General features: G+C 37.4%; 1 protein-coding gene across 7 annotated transcripts in view; it reads left to right on the plus strand.

Annotated features, from left to right (window-relative positions):
• SPAG9 (sperm associated antigen 9) overlaps nt 1–27,204 on the plus strand; it is a 143,573-nt gene that overhangs the window by 103,720 nt on the left and 12,649 nt on the right. For 4 of the 7 annotated variants that reach the window (XM_060135509.1, XM_060135511.1, XM_060135512.1 and 1 more), the window contains 17 exons: nt 4,636–4,693; nt 6,373–6,525; nt 6,994–7,045; nt 9,045–9,175; nt 11,593–11,649; nt 12,646–12,819; nt 13,346–13,475; nt 14,654–14,743; nt 14,994–15,161; nt 15,623–15,794; nt 17,829–18,047; nt 18,330–18,525; nt 20,383–20,508; nt 21,725–21,805; nt 22,507–22,574; nt 24,502–24,650; nt 25,646–25,817. In XM_060135509.1, coding sequence (XP_059991492.1) covers nt 4,636–4,693; nt 6,373–6,525; nt 6,994–7,045; nt 9,045–9,175; nt 11,593–11,649; nt 12,646–12,819; nt 13,346–13,475; nt 14,654–14,743; nt 14,994–15,161; nt 15,623–15,794; nt 17,829–18,047; nt 18,330–18,525; nt 20,383–20,508; nt 21,725–21,805; nt 22,507–22,574; nt 24,502–24,650; nt 25,646–25,817 — 2,196 coding nt within the window. Of the gene's footprint in view, nt 1–4,635; nt 4,694–6,372; nt 6,526–6,993; nt 7,046–9,044; nt 9,176–11,592; nt 11,650–11,789; nt 11,802–12,645; nt 12,820–13,345; nt 13,476–14,653; nt 14,744–14,993; nt 15,162–15,622; nt 15,795–17,828; nt 18,048–18,329; nt 18,526–20,382; nt 20,509–21,724; nt 21,806–22,506; nt 22,575–24,501; nt 24,651–25,645; nt 25,818–27,204 lie in introns of all 7 variants that reach the window. The other 3 variants (XM_060135508.1, XM_060135510.1, XM_060135513.1) reach the window with 1 other exon arrangement.

Here is a 27,204-nt window from a genome sequence, read left to right on the forward strand (position 1 = left end):
TTTGATTGGTTTAAGAAACTGATTCCCTGGCAAAAATTGAGGGGCAGATGCAAAAAAATGTTAGAAAGAAGAATTTTTTAATGTTTAAACTTATATTCAGATTTATATACAGTGAGGTTCAATTTTTTGTTTTAACAAATGCATAGAGTTGTATAACCACCACCAGAATCAATATACATCATCTAAAAAAAAAACTTCCTTCTTGCTTCCCCTTTGTATTTAACCAGAATGAAGTACTTTTTAAATGTTCTTTGTACACTCTGCTTCCTTATAATCCAGTATTGAGTAATATCATTATTGAGGTTATTGGCCCCAAACTTTCTTCCCTGTAGAGTTAAGAAGCCACATAGTACTTAGAAATAATTGTGGTCTTTTAAATCAAGTATTTTCCGAAAGCTTCCATTCTTTAAGTCAGAAAATGAAGCATAATAAATAGGTTAAAAGCAAAATTCTGATTTCCTTTCCACTTTGAAAAAAAGAAATAGACTGTAAACTACTGTCTTTTCCCTTTTGCAGATATTGATATATTTATCTTTAGAATGTTCCAGATTAGAAGTTTTAATATATCACCTTAAGTGTAGTGACTTAAGCCTACATGAATACTTTTGGTCAAAGATGTTAAATGACATCTCCAAGGCACATAGTTTTTCCTTGGCTTCTCTTCTGGTCAGTTCAGTGATAGTAATTGCAGTGTAATACTCACTAAATGGAACATAGTTAAACTAGTAAAATTGTTTCTCACAAAGTTCCTTAAATGAACGTTGGTTGATAAATAAGTACATAGTCCATTTCTATAACTCATTATTCATTTTTCTAATTGCTGTGTTGTTGTAAAACTCTTCCCTTGTTTTTGAAATCATTATGCATGTAGTCAGTATTTAGATTACTTTTTTCAGATTTTAATAATTTAAAAGAGATAATCCCCCAGAATTTGTCCTTTATCTTGATTGATGTCTCATCCCTTGACTTTATTTCCAATGATCCTTTTCTCTATTCACTTTAGTCACTTACCCTCCATGGCCACGTTCTAGAACTTGGAAATCATACATTCATGCATCCTACTCTTGAGATTTTCATTCTCTTGATTAAATTCTATTTTTTCAACTTCACTATTTTTACTAACTTCTTCCTGTTATCATTTAAACATGTTCAGGTCTTTTCCATTTTAAAATAAAACTACTGCCCTCCTCTGACTCCCTATCTTTAGTACCTTTCCACCCTATCACTTACTCTTCTCCCATTTCCAGATGTGCTTTTTTGCAGAAATATCGGTGAGGTAGGCGTCTGTTATGAGCCTGGCACTATTCTAGATGCTTGTGATACACCAGTGGACAAAACAGACTTCTTGAAAGGGTGGCTACTTTTAACTGGGAGGATTTCCCCAGTCCCACTTGCACCTCATCTGACTACAATCTGGCATTCTGCCCCACACTAACCTTCCCTGAAACAACTTCTTGTTTGCTATATCCAGCTGTTCCTTCTAAGTTATTTCACATGACTTCTCAAATAGCATTTGTCTTTAAAACGGTCTTTGCTGGGTTTCTGTGGTATCAGACTTCCCTGCATTCGTTCCTGCCTCTGACTATTTCTTTTCAGGCTTCTTTGCAGGACCCTCTTTCTCCGCCCATTTTTCAGATGTTCCTGGCCCAGTCTTGCTTCCATGTTTGGGAGGTCTGATTTGCTCTTGTTTCTTGGCTTTCATGGCTAATTGCTCCCAAGTCTTTCTCTCCGTCCAAGATTTTTTTCTACAGCCCCAGACTATTACTTCCAAACAGCCCATTAGACATCTTTAAGATGACTTGTAGAACTTTATAGTTGATATGCCTAAAGCTCAGTTCATCAGCATCTTTCTTTATTGTCCTGTCCCCAAAGGCTGTTCTTATACCAGCATATACTACCTCAGTGAATAACCTCACCATCAACTCAGTTCTCCATCCTAAATCTCTCACACTTCCCTCAAAACCAGTCATGAAGGATTGTTTGCGTCCTTTCTTAAAAAAGAAAATCTATGTATCTGTCTCTGTGTCTCCTTCTTGCCTCTGATTAAATGGAATATCCTCCTCCAGGAGTTCTGCCTTGATCCCCTAGTTAAAGCTCAGTTGTCTGGAAACATATTCCCATAGGACTGCAGTTTATTATGCAACTCTTCATAATACTTTATTGTAGTTTTTTAGTGTGCCTGTCGCCCTGGCTAGACGATAAGCTCAATGTGGCAAAGACAACTATATCTTTTGCTCACTGTTGAGTCTTTGGGACATAGCACAGCAGCTAAGTGAATGGATTGTTAAATAGTTTTAACAGTTTTGTTTCACCTCTAAACCTACGCTTCTTTACCTTTTGGAATTAAAACTCCTTTACAGGAGAATTTGTAAGAGAGTAGTGTACTTTTGGAAAAATGCACATACAGAAATAGATAAAATTGTGCATACTTTCTCAAGGAAGTGACAGATAATCCAGAGCCCATCTATGGACTGAGCTTGAGAATCAGTGCTAAAATCCAAATGAGATGTCTATTTTTAAAACCGTCAGGCAGTTTTTTTGCTTGTTTTAATAGGTAAGGTTTCCAAATATGTCAGACCTAAGTTTATGCTTAGTTGAAGTCATGAATAGAAATGGGGCCACTTCACGTTACGTTTTTCTTATAGTTATTAGTTAGTTTTTATTGATACATTTCAAAGTGAAAATTTTGGACGATCCTATTGGTTATATATTAAACTTATACACTAGATTTTAGGAGAACTCTTCATTGGGAAGGTGTAAACTCTAGAAACTACATTATAGGATATGATTTCCATAGAGTACATATTTCAAAATTTTTTCCTATTTATAATATTTATACTTTATTGTGTTTGGTTTCTCCACATCTTTTCAATTTTATTGGCTCCTCTCTCTCATTTTGAAATAAGTGAGTGTAGATCTTGCTTTCTGAAAACAATCTAATTGAGATTCTCATTCGTTTTTTCTCTTGGGCTGCTTACCCAGGGGAATATTCTGGTGTGTATGCTTTTAAATTCTTTAATATTACTGCTTTTTAAGCTAGGTGGTCTTGGCTGCTGTTCTCATTTAATGCTTTCTCTTTTTTTTTTCCTCTGCTCAACTATTTTCCCCCCTGCATATATTTTCAGCTTTTATGCTTATCTCCCTATGTGCTTGAGAGTTTAGCAAACATAGTCATTATATAAACTTTTTTCACCCAACCTTAACCATATTTCTTTTGACTCTATAGCTTTATTGAAAAGTTAACATTAGTGTTTAAAGCAAATATTTCAACATATCTTGTCAAAATTCATTTTTAAATTGGAATTTGGAAACTTTTAGTTTGTCTTTATTTTCAGCTTTTGGAAATATGTAGATGATTAAATAAGCTACTGTTTCTGATATTTATTCTTCATGGCAGAAGTACCTTCTTCTTTAAGAATATTTGAGGTAATTATAATACAGACAAAATATGAGTCCATATGTGAGCATTGAACTTTTAGCATTCCTAGATTAGTTGCGTTTTAAATTGTCTTTAAGTTATTTGAAATATTACCTTTTTTTAAAATAAAGAGACATGTTAACTCCTTTAACTTACATTGTTTTCATTAGAGATATTTACTTCCTTTTTTAGGTGGGTTATGAATATTCCATTGTATGTGATTTACCAATATTAGTGGAGTGATGGGTTTTTTGTTGTGCTTGCTTTGCTCTGTTGTAACTTTCTGAGGTATATTCCCTAATGTGTTGTTTGATTTCTTCAGTTTCTTGTGAGTAGCAAACTAAATAGCTTTCTTCTCCCTAAAGATCACTACATTGGATCTTGCATTGAATGCTCTACCGCCTACCTTACAGTACTCATTAAATTATTAAGCATGATTGTATAAATTGACCACTAAGCATTATCATTTCAGAGGTGGCACTTTGAAGAAATCTTTATATTATTGATCTGGGATTTTCACTCTAATTATATTCAATTTTATTTTGCAAAAGAATTGGTAACATCAGAACATCCTTATGAATGAAGGAAATCACCTTGATTTCTGTCTTTTGCACATCATTATGCGTTAAATCATGACATTGTGATTTCAGATGTTTTTCATATCATGGCTAAAACTACAGATTAATGATCTTTTTTCATTCTGTTTCTTACGTAAAACATTTCTTGTTCTTTGTTTTTGCTTTACATGGAATGCATGGGCTTTAAGACCATAATTTCTTTGGTAAGGTTTCATCTGCATTGGGGTCTTTCTTGTTTCTTCCTGTTCTCTATTAATAAGACCTAATTTTTAGGCAAAAGCCTGCAATAACAGGTGTGATTTAGAAATGATTTCTGATCCATATTAATGCTACTCTCTTTTCCCCCTAAATACTGCTACTTTTTAGAATATTTGGCAGAAAAGTCTTCATTCTTTTGAAATATTATCTATGAGAAGCAAAATACAGACTAAGAAAATCTTTAGCTTTGTTTTGTGGTAGATAATTATTTATAATTTTATAATCCATACAAGTAGATACATAAAATGAAATTATAGACAAAATGAGATTACTAAAGCACAGATAAAATTTATAAAATAAAATTTGAGACTATAGCTTATTATAAGTTTATATAATTTTAATAAATTTATTTTCAAAGTTTTTATCTTTTTTCTTTGATAGGAATGGGTCGTGAAGTTGAGAATCTTATATTGGAAAATACACAACTGTTGGAAACCAAGTAAGTATATGCAAAATTTCAGCAGGGAACAAAAGATACTGAATTTTCTTCTCATCCAATTCAATGGCACATCTTTAATTTAACATAGCACGAATGCAGTCTCACTACCCCACGTCCTTCCGCTTCTCTGTGTGTGGGCTTGTGCATACACACGTGTACACAAGCAAATAGTTAATGGGACCTAATTTCACTGATGGTGTGTTTCATTACTCTGTTCTTTTCAGAAACAGATTTTGATCTCCTTTCTACCCTGCAAGTATCCATGCCTTTCTCTTAATCTTCTGGATGTGTCCTATGTGGTTTTTGCTCCCTCCCCTGGGATATCTATTTTCTTCTCTCTCCTCTTGGGGCTTATTTTATTTCTGCATAAATGTTTTTATCTATATGCGGCCCACCTCTTCAGAACTCTCCTCCATGGTAGCAATTTGTGGAGTCTTACTTAGGCCCTCAAACACATTGGAGTTTTGTTTAGTGCAGTGGGTCCTGAGTTACGTGGAAAAGCAGATCAGGCCCCTTTGTAAATTTGCTGTGTCAGAGCAACTTTGGAACATCTGTGTATATCCAAAACAGAATGTAGCTCTAATGACGTCCTATGTCCACGATATGCAAAAGGAGCTAGATCTTAGATTTTTTTTTTCATTTTTTTCAAGGTTAGACTTTCTTATTAATTATTAAAGGTAAATTCAAGGATTAATTTTACTTTGTTGATTAGATAATATCTTTTCAGAACTTATTAAGGACGGTACCCTTATGGATGCTATTTGTTTTTTTGTTTGTTTAATTAACCACTTATTTTATTTGTTTTCGGCTGCGTTGGGTCTTTGTTGCTGTGTGCGGGTTTTCTCTAGTTGCAGCGAGCGGGGGCTGCTCTTCGTTGCGGTGCGCAGGCTTCTCATTGGGGTGGCTTCTCTTGTTGCGGAGCATGGGCTGTAGGCGCACAGGCTTCAGTAGTTGCAGCACACGGGCCCTACAGCATTCCGGCTTCAGTAGTTGAGGCGCGTGGGCTCAGAAGTTGCGGCATGCAGGCTCTGGGGCACACAGACTTCAGTAGTTGTGGCGCACGGGCTTAGTTGCTCCGCAGCATGTGGGATCTTCCCGGACCAGGGATCAAACCCATGTCCCCTGCATTGGTAGGTGGATTCGTAACCACTGCGCCACCAGGGAAGTCCTGGATGCTATTTGTTAAAAGTTTAATTTTATTTAATTCTGACTTTTTAATAATTTAGTGGTCTGCCTTGCCTTATCCATTTATTCTTCTTTTTAAAAAAATATTTATTTATTTGTCTGCGCTGGGTCTTAGTTGCGGCACGCATGATCTTCACTGCAGCAAGCGGGATCTTTAGTTGCAGCATGTGAACTCTTAGCTGCAGCATGTGGGATCTAGTTCTCTGACCAGGGACCTAATCCGGGCCCCCTGCATTGGGAGCATGGAGTCTTAGGCACTGGACCACCAGGGAAGTTCCTCCGTTTATTCTTTGTTTGATAAGAAAACAGACCATTGCTTTGTGGGTTTTTTTTTTAAACCTTTATCTACAGACAACATCAGGTAGAATACCTTTGAAGCTTTCAGTCATTATTTAGCTTTATGATTGTAGTTACTTTAGTCTACAAGAGAAATAAGCTGTGAGATAGAAAGAATATTTACTTGTAATGGTGCTCTTGAAATATGTGTTTCTTAGAAATGCGTTGAATGTAGTGAAGAATGATTTGATAGCAAAAGTGGATGAACTTACCTGTGAGAAAGACGTGCTTCAAGGGGAGTTGGAGGCTGTGAAACAAGCCAAGCTGAAGCTAGAGGAGAAGAACAGAGAATTGGAGGAAGAGCTTAGGAAGTAAGTTTTCACTATATTGTTCTAAACCAAACAAGCTTTGCCAGTGTGCCACCAAGGTTATAGGTGTAACCCCGAGACTGCTACCTTTAGCGCTCTCGTCACAAAGGCCCCAGAGCTGCCTGGGGTAGGGTTAAGTGTTTGGCTGATTGCCTCTGCTCTGAACAGACCCTTCCATTTATTGAATATTATAATTTTTTGTTCATGTCATGGTGTGAAAGAAGTTAGGAGAGCTGTTCAAATATTGCTAATCAGGAAACTGTAAACATTCATTATTTTCCTTTTCTTTAATGCCTGGTTTTCTGAGAACAGTGCTATGATAATGTTCTCCTAAATGAAAGCAGCTAAATACCCTCTTTGGAAAAAGAAAAATAATCATTTAGTGGTAGTTAAAATTTTTGACCTGTTCTTTATTCTTTGAAAAGGTGAGGTCAACTCAAATAACATGTTTTGTTTTTTACCCCCCACTAGAGCTCGTGCAGAGGCTGAAGATGCAAGGCAAAAAGCAAAAGATGATGATGATGTAGGTTTATAATTTTGGACTTGTTTTCTTAACTTACCATATTTTGGTATTTTGGGGAAATCTTGTTAATTAAGCTTTGGGTATAGCATTATAAAGATGAAAAGAAAAAGTTAAAATCGTGCTTATGATCATGAATAGGCTAGATCCTGCTCCCACATAGTATCCAGATGCTAAGCTTTCTAGCTACACGCAGTGTGCTCATTTTTCCTCCATGGCTTTGTGCTCTGACTTGTGTTTGCCTGTTCAAGCTCAAGGACCAGGTGGCATATTTTGGAGTTTTTTGTTTTTGTTGTGTTTCAAATTTTAACTTAGAAATATATGAAAGCCTTAAGAATAAAAATAGTTTAATGGTATTAAACATAAAAAAATGAAGTCTAGAAACTTTAATACTAGGCAGTTAGCCCATATTGTTGTCAACGTATAAATACAAAAGAATAAATATGAACTTCTTGCCAATGTTATTAGCATGCCAGTTATTCTGTCAGTAGCTAGGTTATCATTCCTGTCACAGGTGTTTGCCGGTCAAGTATCAAACTTGAGATATATGGATGTCCTGATCAGAATGATTATTTTGTGCCCCTTCAATCTCTTATTTGTGTTTTTATATAATATTTGATACATTTTAAAATATATGTAACATGTAAGTTATGAATAATAACTTATAATTAACATTATGAACCTACCATTTAACCTAAGAACTAGAACATTATCAAACATTGAAGATACCCTATGCTCTTCCCTCTAGAGGAAACTACTATGCTGTATTTATCATTTTCTTAACTTGAAAAAAAATAATTTTATCATACCACACATGTATGTATCCTTACAAGGTATGGTTAATTTTCACTGTTTTTGTGTTTTATATGTATTTAGCTTTGGAGACTTGCTTCTTTTTCTCAGTATTATGTTTTTTATATTTACCCTAGTTGTAGTATAGTGGTATAGTTCATTCATGTTCACTGCTTTATAATATCCCATTATGAATATACTACAATTTCTGTATCTGTTTTCCTGTAAATGAATATTTAGGTTATTTTCAGCTTTTTACTACCACCAACAATGCTGTTATGAACATTACAGTGAGAATCTTCTGGTTTTTCAGGGTATATACCTAGTAGTGGGATTGCTATGTTGCAAACTCAAAATCCTTTGATCATTTGTTGTTTGACTTTTTTTTAAAGGAGAGGTTAAGTTCTGCAGGAGGAGGACAAAGAAGGAGACTGCTGAGGGATAAGCTAAGCTCAGCCTCTTTCTTTCTGTCCCATGCCTTTCAGCTGTGATTCAAAATGTGCATACTGCACTGAGCAAAACAAAAGCCCTACAGTTAACCCAACCTTCCTCTCCAGAAGAGCCTTTAGAAATCAGCAGTAGAAGGAAGTTGACTTGAGCATGCCCCTTTGGGGTCGTACCATGCTCACATTCCTAATTCTCCCTAATAATAATTCTGGTTAATACAGTTGTCTCCATCTTGTTATATTTCTTTTGGTGTTTTAGTGACTCCTAGCATTGGGTACCTTGGTAGCTAGCCAACAAGTTTTTATGCTTTTCGCTGGCTTTGAGTGTGTATGTAGATTGATAGTTTGAGATAAATGAACCCCTTTAGGAACTTACTTGTAAGTATTTTCTGAATAACTAGCATTTGTTATAGAACATGAATTTAAAATACTGTTGTGAGAACAACATTTCCAGGCGAGTGTATTAAATCTATAGAGATAACAGCCTTTTTGTTTTTCTTTAAAATCTGCACTATTCTTTGTATTTCCTTTATAATATATTCAAATATTTGTATTTATATTGAGGAATTAAATTGTCTACTTTTTTCAGTCATAAATAATTAAGTATATCTCTTTATTGATTTTATTTTTATTAGGCCTTTTTTTTTGTTATCCATTAGATTAGAAATTAAGGAATGTTAAAAGCTTAAAATTTTTACTTAAGTCTGCGATAACACTAAAACAGATACAGGCTCCCAGAGTGATCTCTAGTCTTTTCGTTATAGAGTGATATTCCCACAGCCCAAAGGAAGCGGTTTACTAGAGTAGAAATGGCCCGAGTTCTAATGGAGAGAAACCAATATAAAGAGAGATTGATGGAGCTTCAAGAAGCTGTTCGATGGACAGAGATGATTCGGTTTGTATGAGAAGTACCTCTGGTGTTTTTCTCCTCATTGTTTACTAGGTTGCTGATTGTTTACTGATATTCATTTCTTTATTCAGAACTAGAGTCCTGCCTTGGGGATCCAAGCCCATTGCTCTGTTTACTAAGAGAGGTCTAAAGAAACACTAGCAATTAGTAACAGAATGTGATCAAAGTGGGTCCCTTTTGGGCCAGTGAGGCCTCTTGGAGAATATTCCCACAACCTCTAAAGGGCAACTAAATGACGGTCTGTCGATGAAAATAATCAGTAAACAATCTATAATTGGAATAGAAAAGAATTTTATTTGAGCCAAGTGGAGGACTGCAGCCTGGGAGACAGCTTGTTGGATATCTCTGAGGAGCTGCTCTGGAGAGGCATGGTTTTCAGCACAGTTTTATATCTTGTCAGAACAAATAACATCAAACAAGTCACAGATACATTCCTTCAAGGTTTCAAAAAAACCAGATAAGCGTGTACACAGTGAGTCAGTATGGCCTTGACACCTGGGAAGGGAGTCTTATCGTCAAAAGAGTGAGTACCAGCATTGGTGTCCCAGGAAGGGAGGCATTTCATCTTTATCTTTAACATGGACATTCTTTACTTCTGGTCAGTGCACCCTTTTCTTTAATAATGAAAGCATATGTACAGTATATGTTTGATAGGCCACAAATAGGCTGTTTTAGTTCACATAACATTTGAGTTAAATCATGTATAAGCCAGAATACTTCCCCACACCTCAATATGTGAAAATTTCTTTAGTCATTTTTTGAAAGAATGTAGAAACTGACACTACTTTTACAGTGATGTCAGGAAGAGGTAAAGTTTTCATTTGCCACATAGGGAACGAAATCAGTCCTAGTCAGTGACTTCCTGTAAAATATTCCTGATTTCCACCACCACCGCCCCTTTCTGAGTAGTCATGCAAAAAGCAACCTTCAGTTGACATCTTTGTAAGTTGGATCTTAAATCTCACCTAATGCTGCCATCTAATGGTCATATCTTCAGTAGCAGCGTTCCTTATTTTAATTTTAGAAAGAGCTCACGAAAAGTTTGTAAACTAGTTGCCCCCTAATTTGCCCATATTTTTCAGTTTGGATTGTCACATCAGATTTACCAATAATAGTACACACTGACACCTTGTTTTAAAGTTTATGAAAATATTTTCTAACCACCAACTGTTACTTCCTTATGATTATGTCCTTTACTTAATAGTAATAAAAACATTTTGTATAGCACATTTACAATTTGCAAAAGTTGTAATTCCTTGTAGCTGCTAAGAAGGAAGAAGATTACTATCTTAATCTTTATTTATTGGACAGAGAAACTAATATACTAACAAATATGTTCTTAACTCCAGCTTTTAAGGGATATGGAATAAATAATGAGTGAATAGTTAAAAAACTGAGGCATATAGTCAGGTTCCACTTTTCATTCCTATTTTTAATTCTAGCAGTGAAATGGTAGTCAACAGGTGAATAAAAATGGTGGCTTAACTTTCTTCATTGAATTAAAATATGTTTTAAATTCAGTCCTTAAAAAAAGAAATGAAAAGGGGACTCTGACAGTCATAGCAGAAACCTTACAACCTTACTAAATCAATTTGCAGTGCCTTTTTTTTTCTTTTTGAAATTTTGTCGAATTATTGAATCAATGCAGTTTCTTTTCTTTCTTTTTTTTAAAATATTAATTTATTTATTTGGCTGTGTCAGGATCTTTAGTTGCGGTGCCCGGGCTTCTCTCTAGTTGTGGAGTGTGGGCTCCAGAGCGCACGGGCTCAGTAGCTGTGGTGTGTGGGTTTAGTTGCCCCATGGCATGTGAGATCTTAGTTCTCTGACCAGGGATTGAACCCTCGTCCCTTGCATTGGAAGGCGGATTCTTAACCACTGGACCACCAGGGAAGTCCCAATGCAGTTTATTTTCTTCCCTGGTCAGCTTTTCAGTAATGGAAAAGTTTTAGTCCTGTGAAAAATGACCCATCAGAACACTAAAGTTACAAGCTAATTTTTGAGAGCTGGAAGTGTAAAACAAATGGTACCTTTATGTAGAGACAGGGAATTACAATGCAATATTTTAATAAAAAGGGAAGTTGGAGGATATCTCTTCAATAAAAAATTGAAATAGTAACATTCAGGCTTGTTGGCTATCTGTCCAGCCCAGATAATAATTTTGTCTCTTATCAGTAGTCTGAGCTCTTTGAGGGAGGGATGGAATTTTATTTATATTAGTTGTATCGGCCTTAACAGACTGACTGACACAATAGGCCGAAGTAACTATTTGCTGAAATTGTTGACTCTCCTCCATGTATTTCATGAACTTCTTGGGTCCCTTGTTCTTCAGATAGAAAGCTAGACTACCTCACTAAACATCTCTCTCTCTGTCTCCCACCCCTTCTCTTTCCCTTTCCCTGTAGTGCATCAAGAGAAAATCCAGCCATGCAGGAAAAAAAAAGGTCAAGCATTTGGCAGTTGTAAGTATCTAAAAACACACAAAGACTCTGAGATGAGATTAGAATCAAAATTTATTTTCACAAATGATTTCTTTCTTTTTGCTTTCTTTCTTAAATTTAGGGTATATAGCTAAACTGAACTTTTTCTTTTTGGTATGTAGTATGCCGGCTCGGTAAGGCTGTTCTTGAGGACTATCGTAAGATGCATCATGTTGGTTATGCATTTAGTGGAATCCTCTACTAAATTAAATACAATAATGGGGAATTATTTTTAGAGTTGATAGTTTTCTGGATCCCCATTAAAGTTACTGATTCACTGGTTGTGTGATTGTAAGGAACTTTACAAAGTGAAGATTAGAAATTTAGTGTTTGTGGGGTTTGAGTTGTGTGTGTATCTGTGCGTTTTGGACTTGAACTGTGTTTGTGCTGGAAGTACTGTGCATTTACTGTGCTTAAAACTTGCCCTTTTTTGGTGAATTTTTTCTGGTATTTAATAGAAATAGGTTTTTTTCTCTTTTTTGAGTGGATGTGAAAATAGTTATTTGAATTGAGGTTACTAAAAAAATGTATAAGGTACGTGTTAAAATGGTAGTATGTGTTCTAGTACTTTATTATGACTATTTTTAGAAGTGGCTTACTAAGCTTCTGTTCAAACCGTGCAGCCATAACCTTGCTGTTTAACAACCACTGGCTGGCTAAAGGAACCGTCTTATTTTATTTCTTCATTACGAGAAGTTCCCTGTACTCAAGAGCTCCTTCCTTTCATTATGAGGGTTGCTAATTAAAGAACAGGGATCTGCCATTCTAGGCAATAGTTTCTCTTTCCTGAATGTCTGAGTTTGGCTGTGAGTTATTGCTGAGGTTGCAGTGTGTAACTACAAAAAATCTTTTTGCTGGTTTCTAACTCATTTCCTTGTAAAAGCTCTCTGGAATTTGTGGAAAATGATGGATTGTTCTTAACCATGCATGTAATACACACACACACTGCACACACACATCCTCTCATTTTCCTTTTAGTTTCAGCAGACTTTTCAGCTCCTCAAGTAACACTACTAAGAAGCCTGAACCACCGGTTAATCTGAAGTACAATGCACCCACCTCTCACGTTACTCCTTCTGTCAAGAAAAGAAGCAGCACCTTATCTCAACTCCCAGGGGATAAGTCCAAAGCCTTTGATTTCCTTAGCGAAGAGTAAGTATTTTTCAGACTAGCGGTTACACCCTAAATAACTTAACAGTTCAGAATATTCTTGCCCCTTATCAGATCAGCTATAAAGAAACTATTCCTATAACTTGACTGCCTTTAAGTACGTTGCTCCTAGTTTTCATAAAGAGGAGAAATGTTTTAAAATCTCCTTTTTGGTAGTTTGACAACATTGATAAATATTAATAGAAATGTTGAAGACCTATATAAGCCCTTGTCCTAGTTGTTTGCTCATTTCCTCTGTTGTCAGAAGGAACTGGCTTTCCATCCTGACCCTGCTCCTCACTAGGTAGATGAACTTGGGAAAGTTAATCTCTCAGAGCCCCAGTGTCTCTACCTATAAAATGAGTATGATAACCTACCTTAGAGATGTTAGGATTAAATTATATAGTGTCTGTAAACTGCCTGACACAAGGTAATTTTTTCTTGTTATTTATGCTATTTTAGCAGGGGAGGGGAGATAAGCTGTTGTTATATTCACTTAACTTAAAAAGGAAATTTCTTTCCCTTTTAGAACTGAAGCTAGTTTAGCCTCACGCAGAGAACAGAAGAGAGAACAGTATCGTCAGGTAAAGGCACATGTTCAGAAGGAAGATGGTAGAGTGCAGGCTTTTGGCTGGAGTCTGCCTCAAAAGTACAAACAGGTAACGTTTGAACATGGTAAGAGCATCTAATGGGAAATGCAAGGGGGAGGAGTAGGCCTGGGCATGAAAGACTCGAACTACACGTCCCAATCTGCTCAGTTTCAAGTGGCATGGATTTGGCACACGTTTAGAGAAGTATTGAGGGTACTGGTTTTTAGGCGGTTTTCTTGAGCCCTTCAGCTCAAGAGAAATGCCTCTGAGTTCTGTGAGGAAGGAGAGGGGTCAATAGGAGGTGGCTGAGTACATGTGACTTGGGGTATCCTATTCTATTTTAATATTTGAAGATTTTGTTAAAAAAAAACAAAACAGTATCTGTTGTTTAAAAGTTGTAAGAAACCTTTGTCATGGAGCTGTCAAACTGTTAACTTAAAACTCAATTCAGGTCTTCAGGAACTTTACCATATTCCCTACCCCTAACACACACACACACACGCACACACACACACACACACAGGAACTTTACCATATTCCCTACCCCTAACACACACACACACACACACACAGGAACTTTACCATATTCCCTACCCCTAACACACACACACACACACACACACACACACACACACACACACACACACACACACAGGAACTTTACCATATTCCCTACCCCTAACACACACACACACACACACACACACACACACACACACACACACACACACACACACACACACACACACACACACACACACACACACACACACACACACACACACACACACACACTAACAGGTCTGTGAGTTAATGTATCTTTTCTGAGCTCCCAAAGCGGCATCTTATTTTCTCTAATTGCCACTTGATTTTCTGCTTATTTTTCAAATAAGAATGACAAAGTTAATTTGAACTTGACTTCATAGAATAAATATGTTACAGCAGTGCTTGTCCATGTCTCAGTGGTTCTGTAAGTTCACTTTTTTTTTTTTTGCGGTACGTGGGCCTCTCACCGCTGCGGCCCCTCCCGTTGCGGAGCACAGGCTCCAGACGCACAGGCCCAGCGGCCACGGCTCATGGGCCCAGCCGCTCCGCGGCACGTGGGATCCTCCCGGACCAGGGCACGAACCTATGTCCCCTGCATCGGCAGGCGGACTCTCAACCACTGTGCCACCAGGGAAGCCCTGTAAGTTCACTTTTGATGAGGCTTACCCAGTGTGTCTTTTTCTCCCCTCCCCAATTATTAGGTAACCAATGGACAAGGGGAAAATAAGATGAAAAATTTACCTGTACCTGTCTATCTCAGACCTCTAGATGAAAAAGATACATCAATGAAGGTAAATTAATTTTGAAGTTAATGGTAATATTGCTTAAAATCTTGGTGAAGTTTTTCCTAAAACCAAAAAAGTTTAAATTCTACTTTCGTGGGCAAGGTTATTGTTCATTTTGTAGTTTTAGACTGGAATACTTTGAATATTTTTAGAGCCCTCTGTTTGTAATCATTAGATCTTTTAAAGAAATGTGAAAAGTTGTAAACATTTTTAGAGAGAAAGTGACTTAATACCATCTTTTTTTAACCCAAAAAAGCTGTGGTGTGCTGTTGGAGTCAGTTTGTCAGGTGGGAAGACCAGAGACGGTGGCTCTGTGGTTGGAGCGAGTGTCTTTTACAAGGATGTTGCTGGTTTAGATGCAGAAGGCAGTGAACAGCGAAGTGCATCTCAGAGCAGTTTAGACAAGTTAGATCAGGAACTTAAGGTAAGTGCTTACACTAACAATTGACCCAGTTTCTGAGACTAATTGCTTAGCTCTTTGATCTCAAACTTACTTCTGGGTCCAACTTCTAATTGGGGTTACTACGCCCTTGCTTACTCCTCATCCCCCCTCTCTCTCTTTTAAATCAGTTTTACTGGAGTATATTTTACATAAAATAAAATGTACGCTCTAAATGGATACAGTTCAAAGAGTTTTGACAAAGGTATGCACCTATGTAGCAATCATCACAGTCAAGATACAGAACAGCTTTAACACTGATCTGCTTTAACTGCTAGTTCTTAGTCTACTAATTATTGTTGAAAGGTGGTTATACTTTCAGCCTTCCAAATAATCTGGAAATAAACTTGAAATAGTATTGTCCTTTAGTGTAGAGGCACAGCCGCATGGATATTTACACATACGTCTCATTTTAAACATTCATTTTCCTTACTTTGCCTATGCAGGAGCAGCAGAAGGAGTTAAAAAATCAAGAAGAATTATCCAGTCTAGTCTGGATCTGTACCAGCACTCATTCAGCTACAAAAGTTATCATTATTGATGCTGTCCAACCAGGCAACATCCTAGATAGTTTCACTGTTTGCAACTCTCATGTTCTGTGTATAGCAAGTGTACCAGGTAAGAGTACCATGCTCCTCTCTTCCCACCGTCCACAGCTCCTTACTGGCAAGAACCGACTGGTTACTGGAGATAGTTATGTACCACTCTCTCACGGAGTTTATTTTCTAGTTGGTGAAGACCAAAAATAAACTGGAAACAAATGACTAACAGATATTTTCAGATACTGTGAAGAAAGTAAAACAATGGAAATTTGAGAAGATAAGTGGGTGGCAGAGGGCAAGGGGCTATTTAGATTGAATAGTAAGGGAAGGTCTTCTAAAGTTGTATATTAAATATTATGTGATGTTAAAACATTGGTTTAAAAATTAAAGGGAATTCCCTGGCGATCCAGTGGTTAGGACTACGTGCTTCCACTGCAGGGGGCATGGGTTCCATCCCTGGTCGGGGAACTAAGATCCCGCATGCCACGTGGCGCAGCCCCCGCCCCAAAAAAATTAAAGAGGTTGATGTTATATCTACACAGTGGAATATTTTTCAGCCATATAAAGGAATGAGATATTGATACATGCCATAACATGGATTAACCTTGGAAACAACTCAGACACAAATATTGTATGATTCCACTTACATGAGCTATCTAGACTAGGCAAATTCATAAAGACAGAATTAAATTAAAGATTACCAGTGGTAGGGGCTCAGGGAGCAGAGAGTTATTGTTTAATTGGTACAGATTTTCTATGTGTGGTGACAGAAAAGTTTTGGACATAGCTGTGATGGCTGTACAACATTGTGAATGTAATTAATGCCACTGAATTGTACACTTAAAATGGTTAAAATGGAAAATTTTGTGTAGTATATATGTATATTTTACTACAAAAAATTTTTTGTAACGTGATAGGAATAAAAACAGCTTTCTAAATAAAGAGAACTGAAGAGGTTTATTTTTTTATGGTAAATGCTTAGTTTTTAAATGTGTTACTAATATCTTAAGGCACTGTATACACCTAGGCTGTATTAATTTTATTTATTTGTTTGTTTATTTATTTATGGCTGCGTTGGGTCTTTGTTGCTGCACGTGGGCTTTCTCTAGTTGGCGGCGAGCGGGGGCTACTCTTCATTGTGGTGCGCGGGCTTCTCGTTGCGGCGGCTTCTCTTGTTGCGGAGCACAGACTCTAGGCACCCGGGCTTCAGTAGTTGTGGCACTCGGACTCAGTAGTTGTGGCTCGCAGGCTCTAGAGCACAGGCTCAGTAGTTGTGGCTCACGGACTTAGCTGCTCCATGGCATGTGGGATCTTCCCGGACCAGGGATAGAACCCATGTCCCCTGCATTGGCAGGCGGATTCTTAGCCACTGTGCCACCAGGGAAGTCCTGTATTAATTTTTATAGTGGTGGAAGTTCATATTTCAAATAGTAATAGAGATAATTAAAAAAATTTTTTGCTACCTTGTCAGATATAATTAGATTTCATTGTTTTTGTTTTTTTATTTTATTTATTTATTTATTTATTTGGCTGCGTTGGGTCTTCATTTCTGCGTGAGGGCTTTCTCCAGTTGCGGAGAGCGGGGGCCACTCTTCATCGCGGTGTGCGGGCCTCTCACTATCGCGCCCTCTCCTGTTGTGGAGCACAGGCTCCAGATGCGCAGGCTCAGTAGTTGCGGCTCACGGGCCCAGTTGCTCCGCGGCACGTGGGATCCTCCCAGACCAGGGCTCGAACCTGTGTCCCCCGCATTGGCAGGCAGATTCTCAACCACTGCGCCACCAGGGAAGCCCTAGATTTCATTGTTTTTAATTTCATTAGGCGGCTGCTTAAGAGCTCATATTAAGAACAGAAATGTCATTTCTGACATTTTCAGGTTTACTTGTGCTTGTGTTAATAGAAGTATTATCTGAATTTTTTAAGCTACTTTCTCAAATTGTGAATTGAGTTTAAATTAGTTTAAATAAAATTTAGTTACCATCTTGGCAGTGTATTTGAATAGCTCTTTGTCTCACCTGCACTCTTATTTCAAACCTATTGTTGCCTTAATGGAGAAAATGCTGTTTATAGGAGTTTACTGAGCTATTAAACGAAGGTTTATCTTGTTTTTCAGGAGCACGAGAAACAGACTACCCCGCAGGAGAAGAGCTTTCAGAATCCGGACAAGTAGACAAAGCATCTTTATGTGGAAGCATGACAAGCAATAGCTCAGCAGAGACAGACAGCCTGTTGGGAGGCATCATGGTGGTTGGTTGTTCTACAGAAGGTGTGACAGCAGCTGCCACTTCCCCTAGTACCAACGGAACATCTCCAGTGATAGAAAAACCACCAGGTATGTCTGTCCTCCTTAGATACCGTCTGTATAGAGTCTGAGCCTGTCCCAGATGCCTCATTATGGACTAAACTTAGACCTTAAAGTAACAAGGATGAAAGAGCTTGAAAGAAGATCGAGTGATGAATGTTAAATGAAATCAAGAATCCTCAGTCTTATTACATAGTGTGGAGGAAAAGGGAGTAGCAGAGTGGAATTCTATAGAGGGGGTTTGTGTGTGGGGAAATTATTGGAAGAAAAGCTCAAACTTAGGATCGTTAGCATGTTTTATTTATTTTGTAGAAAAGGAAACAGAAAATAGTGAGGTTGATGAAAATGTTCCAACAGCAGAAGAAGCAACTGAAGCTACAGAAGGCAATGCAGGGTCAGCTGAAGATACCGTGGATATCTCCCAAACTGGCGTGTACACAGAGCATGTTTTTACAGATCCTTTGGGAGTTCAAATCCCAGAAGACCTCTCACCAGTATATCAGTCAAGGTATACAAATGGGTTAACAATTTAGGGAACCAGATAAGTGCACACATAAAAGGAACCAAAATGATCTCAAGCAGTCAAAATATTCCTACTATTTGACGTTGTTGTGGTAGATTTAGATGTTATTACTTACTCCAACTATGTCTTCATCTTTTCCTTCCATTGCATTCTCTCTAGACATATTTTTTCACCCATTTGTTCTCTATTCCTTCCAACTTAAAAAAAACTTACTTATAAGGTATATTAGTCAAAATCTTCCCAGTCATTTTCTCTTTTGGTATGATTTTTTGTTAATTGTTGTACTCACTGTCTTCTATTCTGTTAATAACTCTCTGCCATTTTAATCCCTTCTCCTACTCTCACACCCACTTTGTCAGTGAAATTGGCCATTTAAATTTAAATTTCCCATGTGGGTTTCAATGACCCTTTTTTTTTTTTAAACATCTTTATTGGAGTATAATTGCTTTACAATGTTATGTTAGTTTCAGCTTCACAACAAAATGAATCAGTTATATATATACATATGTTCCCATATCTCTTCCCGCTTGCGTCTCCCTCCCTTCCACCCTCCCTATTCCACCCCTCCAGGCGGTCACAAAGCACCGAGCTGATCTCCCTGTGCTATGCGGCTGCTTCCCACTAGCTATCTACCTTACGTTTGGTAGTGTATATATGTCCTTTTTTTTTTTTTTTTTTTTTTTTGCGGTACGCGGGCCTCTCACTGCTGTGGCCTCTCCCGTTGTGGAGCACAGGCTCCGGACACGCAGGCTCAGTGGCCATGGCTCACGGGCCCAGCCGCTCCACGACACGCGGGATCCTCCCGGACCGGGGCACGAACCCGTGTCCCCTGCATCGGCAGGCGGACTCTCAACCACTGTGCCACCAGGGAAGCCCAGAAAACAATTTGTTTTAGATTCTTCCTTTGAAAATAAGGCCCATTTAGCAAATTCTTTATTTTCTTTCTTGCCTTCTCTAGGCCTTATAGAAAGCTGATGGGAGTCTATCAAAACTGGAGTCTTTTTACAATTTAATATTCTTCCTCTTAATGAATAGAGCAACCAGGTGTCTCTTAACATTTAATTGTTAATTTAAGAATAAAGTTATCTTTTTGGACTTACTGATTTGTTTGTCTGTTTTGAATTTGATATCCCAGTTATGCTTTTTTTTTTTTTACTAAATGTCCTCTGACGGTCCAAAGAATGAAGGTTTTGGGGTAGAATACAAGCATGTTTCAGCTTATTAATTTATTTTAGCAAATTCTTTATAATTCACCCTCGTGTGTGTGTGTGTATGTGTGTGGTTTTTAAACAAACTATCTCTCCTCTTTCTCTCCCCACAGAAGAAACTCATAAAATTCAAAATAACTGTAAGGGAGAACCTTAACTATAGTCTGGATATTCACTGTTATATTTCATCACCGTGTCTTAACTCAGTTCTCTGTACCTTGAGCTTCCTAGTATCTTAATGTTACTTCTGGAACAATTGCTGAAATATATGTATTTATATTTCTTTCATTTCTTTCTTATCTCTCCCTCCCCCCTGCACCTCATTGCCTTGCCTCTCTTCCTTCCTTCCTTCTCCACTTTCTCCCTCCCTCCCTCCCTCCCTCCCTCCTTCCCTCCCTCTCTCTCTCTTCTTCTCTTTCTTTCTTTCTTTCTTTCTTTCTTTCTTTCTCTCTCTCTCTCTCTCTCTCTCTTTTTGAAATGTTTAATATAAGCATTTAACTTTGGCTTTACTGGAATTTAGTGTTCGATTATTTGATTTTTTTTTAAACCGTAAACTAAAATATAGAAATGATCAATCCCTGAAAACTGTAGCTAAACATATTCAGATTTTTTTCCTTTGTCTCACCTTTTCCAGTAATGACTCAGATGCATATAAAGATCAAATATCAGTATTACAAAATGAACAAGACCTGATGAGAGAGGAAGCCCAGAAAATGAGTAGCCTTTTACCAACTATGTGGCTTGGAGCTCAGAATGGCTGGTAGGTACCAACTCTTTTAATATTAGAAATCTTTAGTCTTTCATTTTTGCTTTTGAAATCAGAAGATAACTAAAATGTGGTACATACAAATACAAACACAAAGTGCTTATTAAAGCAAAGAATTTTATATACGCACAATTTTGAGGTTATGTTGCAACTGCCTCATAAACTGGACTTTGACTTGCATTGGTTCTGAATGGTAAACCATATGTTTGTCACAGGATGTTCCTTTTATATAATATTCTTGGAAAAAGAGGTAAATAAAACTTTAAAATCTGTGTGATCTAGAAATAGGAGATCCTGAACAACAAAAGGTTTATATAAGCTAGAGTGTGTTCAGGGAATATCAAGGATTAAACAATCTCTTTGGCTTCAGGAGGGCCCAATTGTAAACATAACTTCTAGGAAAACCAGGACAAATCAGAGTCTGAAAGCTTAGGAGATGATAACAGACATTATAGGACTTTGTAGTCGTGTGGGGAGTCTTACAGACTTGTGCTTCTCCTGAGGTTAAACAGGATCACTAGTACATCTTTTCCATGAAGGTCTCATACTACGAAATGAAGGTTTGGCACGCTTTTTCTTTGAAGGGTCACATAAGAAATATGTTAGGTTTCGTGGCCATATGATCTTTGTAGCAACTTCTCAACTATGCTGTTGTGGTGCAAAAGCAGCCGCTGCATTGAAGTGAACTGGTGTGGCTATGTTCCAATAATAATAAAACTTATGAACACTGAATTTCATATGTCTCGTATGTCATGAAATACTCTCCTTTTGATTTTTTTCCAACCGTTTAAAAATGTAAAGACCATTTTTAGTTTGCATAGTGTACTAAGACAGGTAGATGGCTAGATTTGGCCTATGGGCCTTAGTTTGCCACTCCCTGATGTAAACCACTCAGTCATCAGAAAGCTCAGTATGGTAGAAAAGTAAGATTATTTTTTTGAAAAGGTTTCTAGCCAAGGATTCTGAAGTATGGGGTAACCTGAGACTAACTAACCAGGCGTTAGTTCTGGCTTTTCATTCTTTGTATGTTTCTGTTTGCTTAAGCAGCTTATTTCTCTGCTTTAGGCCTACGCTTACTCTCATTATTGTTTTTTCCTAAAATTTTTATGTTACTCTTCTTTCCTTCTGAAAGAACTTTGTGTTCATTATTAGATATAAACAACTACTTGATGTTCCCTATGCCTTACCAGTCTTGATTTTGTTCTTGCAGTTTGTATGTCCATTCATCTGTAGCCCAGTGGAGGAAATGTCTCCATTCTATTAAACTTAAAGATTCGATTCTCAGTATTGTGTAAGTTTTATTTTAGAAATTCTTCCATTCAAAAATATGTATTTTGGTATAAACTAGATTCTAAGACTATTAAAGTTAACATGTGCTTCATGACTAAATCAGTATCCATATTTTTTTGTAACCCTCTTTATGAGTGAGATTGAAACTCTAACTAGGAAGTAAACCGGAGAACTTTAAGTATAAGAGAAAACTTGCCAGGTTGATTCCTCACCATACTGAGAGTTCTTTAGTACTTTGGGGGAGAAAACCAATTAAACCCCATTAATTTATATTTGTTTTAGAGTATTCTTTATACTTTGTGAATATGTTGATTGGGGCATTGATTTACTAGTCCTTTCCTGTATGTTGACTATCAAAAGTCAGTTTGTCTGTTAGGTCCACAGAGCTGACTCTGTTAGTTCTACTTGGGGTGTGTGTCTCTGGTCTGTGGACCTTTTGTTGGTAGTCTGTGATGGGAGGAGGAACTTGGGCTAGAAAGTGAAACAACTGAGTCACCACACATGCTTTTTATTTAGTTGAGCTGACATTTTCATAGCAAGACTTTCTCAGTGAAGAAAAGAATGATGTTCATTTAGGTTCTCGTGTAAGCTCCTAATACATCACAGACTGGTCTTCTGAGAAACTCTGAACTAGCTCGGTAGCATGCAGTGTCTTCCATATTCCCAGATGGAGAGTTCTAAAATCCCCATTCCTGTTTGCAGACATGTGAAAGGAATTGTGTTAGTGGCCCTGGCTGATGGTACCCTTGCAATCTTTCACAGAGGAGTTGGTGAGTTGTTATGAATATATAACATGTGTGCTAATTTGTTGCTTTGCAAGAGCATTTTCAAGCAGATTGGCTTCTTATGTTTTAAAGAAATCATACTTAATAGGAGAAAGAATAAAGGTTTAAACTGAATACTAACTGTGTATGACATCAGTGAGTATGTGAGTTCTTGCCTGCAGACATACATTAATAGTATACCTCGGTGAAAACCTGTTTACCATAATGAGCAAATAGTCCTCGTGGTCCTCTTATAGAATGTGCAATGGAGGTATTTGTTTTTCACTCATATACTTATGCAGTTAGGAGAAATTTAGTGAGAGGATATGTTTTCTTTTGCCCAGTATTTTAAAAATAATTTGCAACCACTTACATTTGGGATGTTTTTAAAAAGAATTTTTAATTGGGTAAGGTTTAATCATTTTCATGTTACGTTCTTTATATTCTTCCCCTTTAAACCAGTGTTTCTACCATCTGCACACAGAAGGGTGGTGGTGTCAGAAAACTGCCTTGAGTGAATTAAATTAAGGGAATTGAGCGTGTAACTCCTTGGTACATGTATCAAACAAAAGTGATATTTCATTTCCTACCTACTAGAATGGTAGATCAGGGAAGTATTATACAAACGTAGATCCACTAAATTCAGATTTTCACAAGCCTTTTCCCAAAGTCTCATGTCCTTTGGGGCCTCAAGAAATGTGAGGTAGATGATACGCAGGTGCTAGGGGTTGCTGGTTAATGACTCCATAACAAAAAGAGAGGCCTCCGTTTTACCTTGTTCAGGCCCTTTTATAGACTATCTGGGTTTAATCCTCACAGCAACTTAAGAAGAAAATTCTATTGTCATCCTCACTTTATAGACGAGGAAACTGAGGCACAGAGTATTTTAGTCACTTGTTCATGGTCACTCAACTAGTGAGTAGAAGAACCTAGAAAAAATGGAATAATAAATATTTTGGTAAACTGAATCCAAAATTATATTGAACAAGATAAACAAAATACATCTACTAAGGATACATGTAAAGTCCTACCTTTGGGTTCAGAAGAGTAGATGGAGGAGATATGTCTGAAGAGTGATATCAAACTCAATACGAGTTAACATCCTAAGCCTCATAGAAATTAGAGTCCAGAGCAGGGCTGGTGATAATCCTGCTCCACTCTAGTAGATCAACATTAAATGGATCTGGACAAAGCGGAGTTAGGATGAAGACTCCATAAACTGTGGTGTGCTTGGTTTTGAAAGGAGAAGACAGGGCGGTAGCAATGAAGTGGGACTGGATTTATTCTGTGTTTCCATTAGGCAAAGCTATAGATTAATGAGTGGTTACGTACAAGAAGGCAGGCAGACTTTAGCTAGGTATGGGGAATATTTTTAAGACAATTATAGCTTTCTTACAATGGAACAGCTGCTTTGTGAGGTAGTATGTTTTCTTTCACTGAAATTGTTCAAGCAAAGCAAGCTTACAGTGGTTGGTTCTCATTTGTATGTATTTCTGTCATCACTAAAATTATAGTATGCATAATTCCTAAAGTGTTAGCAATGCATTGCCCTTGACTTCTAGCCAAGAAGATATATCAAAATGCAAGTGAGCGAGAGCAGTATTATCCCCAAAATAACCTTAAATCCATTCTAATTCTTAAAATATTATTATAAACAGGTAACTTATAACTGATTTATCACATCACTGCTGTTGAGAGCATGGGGGTCCAGGTACTGGGTGACAGGTTGAACCATATGACCTTTGAGGTCTCTTCCAACTTTGCAGTTTATAGAACAAAAGAACTCAATCTCTGTAAATATACACTGAATACATGGTATCCGGGGGATGCTTCATCAATAAATTTAATTACACACCCAAATAGAATGTTTCTTGAATTAAAATTGAGTAAAAGGTAGTGTGCATAAACTAATCATCTGTTTCTTATTTTAAAGACGGGCAGTGGGATTTGTCAAACTATCACTTGTTAGATCTTGGACGACCTCACCATTCCATCCGATGCATGACTGTGGTACATGACAAAGTTTGGTGTGGCTATAGGAACAAAATTTATGTGGTTCAGCCAAAGGCCATGAAAATAGAGGCAAGTTAACCCATGTTTTCTGTACTTAACTGAATTTGTATTACCTGAAGCCCCTAAGGCTTAATTATTTTCTTCTTTAGAAATTGTTATCTGAATCTGCGTGTTTTGGGGTACTCCGGTGGTATTTTGGATGAATTCTCAGCTTTCTGTGTTACTTTACTTCTCCTTCTGCTTTTGACTATGAGTAGGGGAAGTGGTTTTTTAAAAAGGAAGGAAGATTCACACATGAATGACTAAATGTGTGTCTGAGTATCCGTGGATGCATACATGTATTATTTGAATACATGGTTCTTGAAATGTTTAGTTATGTAGAGGTGATCTGAGAGCAGGACCCTCAAGTCTCCCCCACTACTCAGTGTGTATCCAGGCAAATCTGTATATGTGTCACAGACTGAGGAATAATATTGCAGTGGGAATTTGTTGTAAAAACAAAAACCTCTTAGCATTAGCATTGTTTTCTTAAAGTTTTGCCACAATACATAAATTTATTCTAATTGTTTAAGAAAAGAAAAACAGTAGGAAATTTTTAAGATGAAAATTCTGTCCCAGATCCTGTTCCCAACCCTAGAAGTTCCATTTGGCCTTTATGTTTTAGATGTATTCCTTACATGCGGATATCTATACACACACATACAGCATTGTAAGTTCCTTTTTGTCTAATTATAAACAGGATCTTATTTTGTGTATTGCTCTGTAACAATACAAAATCCTGAGGTTAAATTCAATCTTTTTGTTGAATGCTGTTACATAGAATGGATGTGTCAGCATTGCTTTCATAAGTTGATATCCTACACAGTGCTGAAATCCAACATCCTTTGGTTCTTCTTCATTTTGTTTTGCAGTCTAGGATAATAGCAATTGTGTATGTAAGAGTAACATATTTGGGCTCCTCTTTTAATATATAGTCTGCCAAATTATTGTGCAAATTTGCACAGTTTTTAAACACGAACTCCTACATAATAAAAGTAACATTGTGATTGAACAATCTTTTCTAGAAATCATTTGATGCACACCCCAGGAAGGAGAGCCAAGTGCGGCAGCTTGCCTGGGTGGGCGATGGCGTGTGGGTCTCCATTCGTTTGGATTCCACACTCCGTCTCTATCATGCACACACTTATCAACATCTGCAGGATGTGGACATTGAGCCTTATGTAAGCAAAATGCTAGGTAAGCTTCTAAAGCATTTTATCTTTGTCAGTCAAAGAAAATGGTTTATTTTTAAATGGTCTCAAATGCTGGGTTGAACCAATGAGTAAGTTGCCTCAGGAATAGTGAGCTCTTATCACTGAAAGAGTCAGGCAGATGCTCCATCTACCCTGTGGTTCTTGACAGAAACTTGGGATCATTTCTGACTCCTCTCTTGTTCCCCACATCTAACCCATCAGCAGGAACTGTCAAGTCTTCCCCCAGAATATCTTAAATCAGTTACGTCTTTTGTCTTGTTTTGACCACGCCATGCAGCTTTCGGGATCTTTGTTCCCCAACCAGATATTGAACCCAGGCCCTGGCAATGAAACTGCTGAGTCCTAACCACTGGACTACCAGGGAATTCCCTTAAATTAGTTACATCTTTATATCTACCACTATTCCCACAGGCCAGGTCACCATTCTTTCCTCCCCAGACGACTATGAGCCTCTTAACTGGTCTTCCTATCTCCACTCCAGTCAGCTTTCTGCATAGTAACCAGTGTGCAGATATCACTGAGACATACCTCCACTTATGTAATGCCAGCCACTTTCAGAATATTCTTGTCTTTAGGTGAGATGACATTTTGTGACATTATCAGAAGAACTTAAATGGTCTGGACCTCTCTCCTTGCTCACTCTGTTCTGCCCACACGGACCTAAACTCAACAAGTTCTTTCCCATTTCAAGGCCCTCACATGTGCTGTATCCTCTGTCTGAGAAGTTTTTCTTAGTCCCTTTTTACTTGGCTTTCAGGGCATAGCTTATATGTCACATCCAGAAGAGACCTTTCCTGATCTCCCAGTTTTATTTAGGACCTCTTATACTTTTTCTTCATGGGCTTATCATTACTGTGGTTGTACCAGTATCATACATACTGTCTCTCTCCCCGACAGAACTTAATCTTCATGAAGGGCAGGGACTATCTTTGGTTTGTCCCTTGCAGTATCCTTAGCATCCCAGTCCAGTGCTGTATGACTATTAGGGATGTCACAAATGATTTCTTTATGAAGAGAGGTTGAACCGCATCAGTGGTTTTTAACTTTTTTAGAGTCGTCGCCCTCAGGAAACCTGATGTGCCCTCTCCCTTGAATCAGCCATATATACACATAGACATAAACTAATTTCAGGAATGTACTTTGCCCATAAGTTAAAGATCTCTAGCTTAGACTATTTAAGGTTCCTTCTAACACTGTGATTCTATGATCATACTCTCATTTCTAGTAAGTAGAACTTATGAGTAACTAGATGCTGTTTGTCTTAAATGTATTATCTGTTTAATAATTTTGCCTCTCAAATCCCTGAAAATAAGATCAGTTTTAAAATTCCCTTGAAATAAAAAAGTGCATTTATTCTTCCTAAATTACAT

The sequence above is a fragment of the Lagenorhynchus albirostris genome, chromosome 20, assembly GCF_949774975.1.
Source record: "Lagenorhynchus albirostris chromosome 20, mLagAlb1.1, whole genome shotgun sequence".
Lineage (NCBI taxonomy): Eukaryota > Metazoa > Chordata > Mammalia > Artiodactyla > Delphinidae > Lagenorhynchus > Lagenorhynchus albirostris.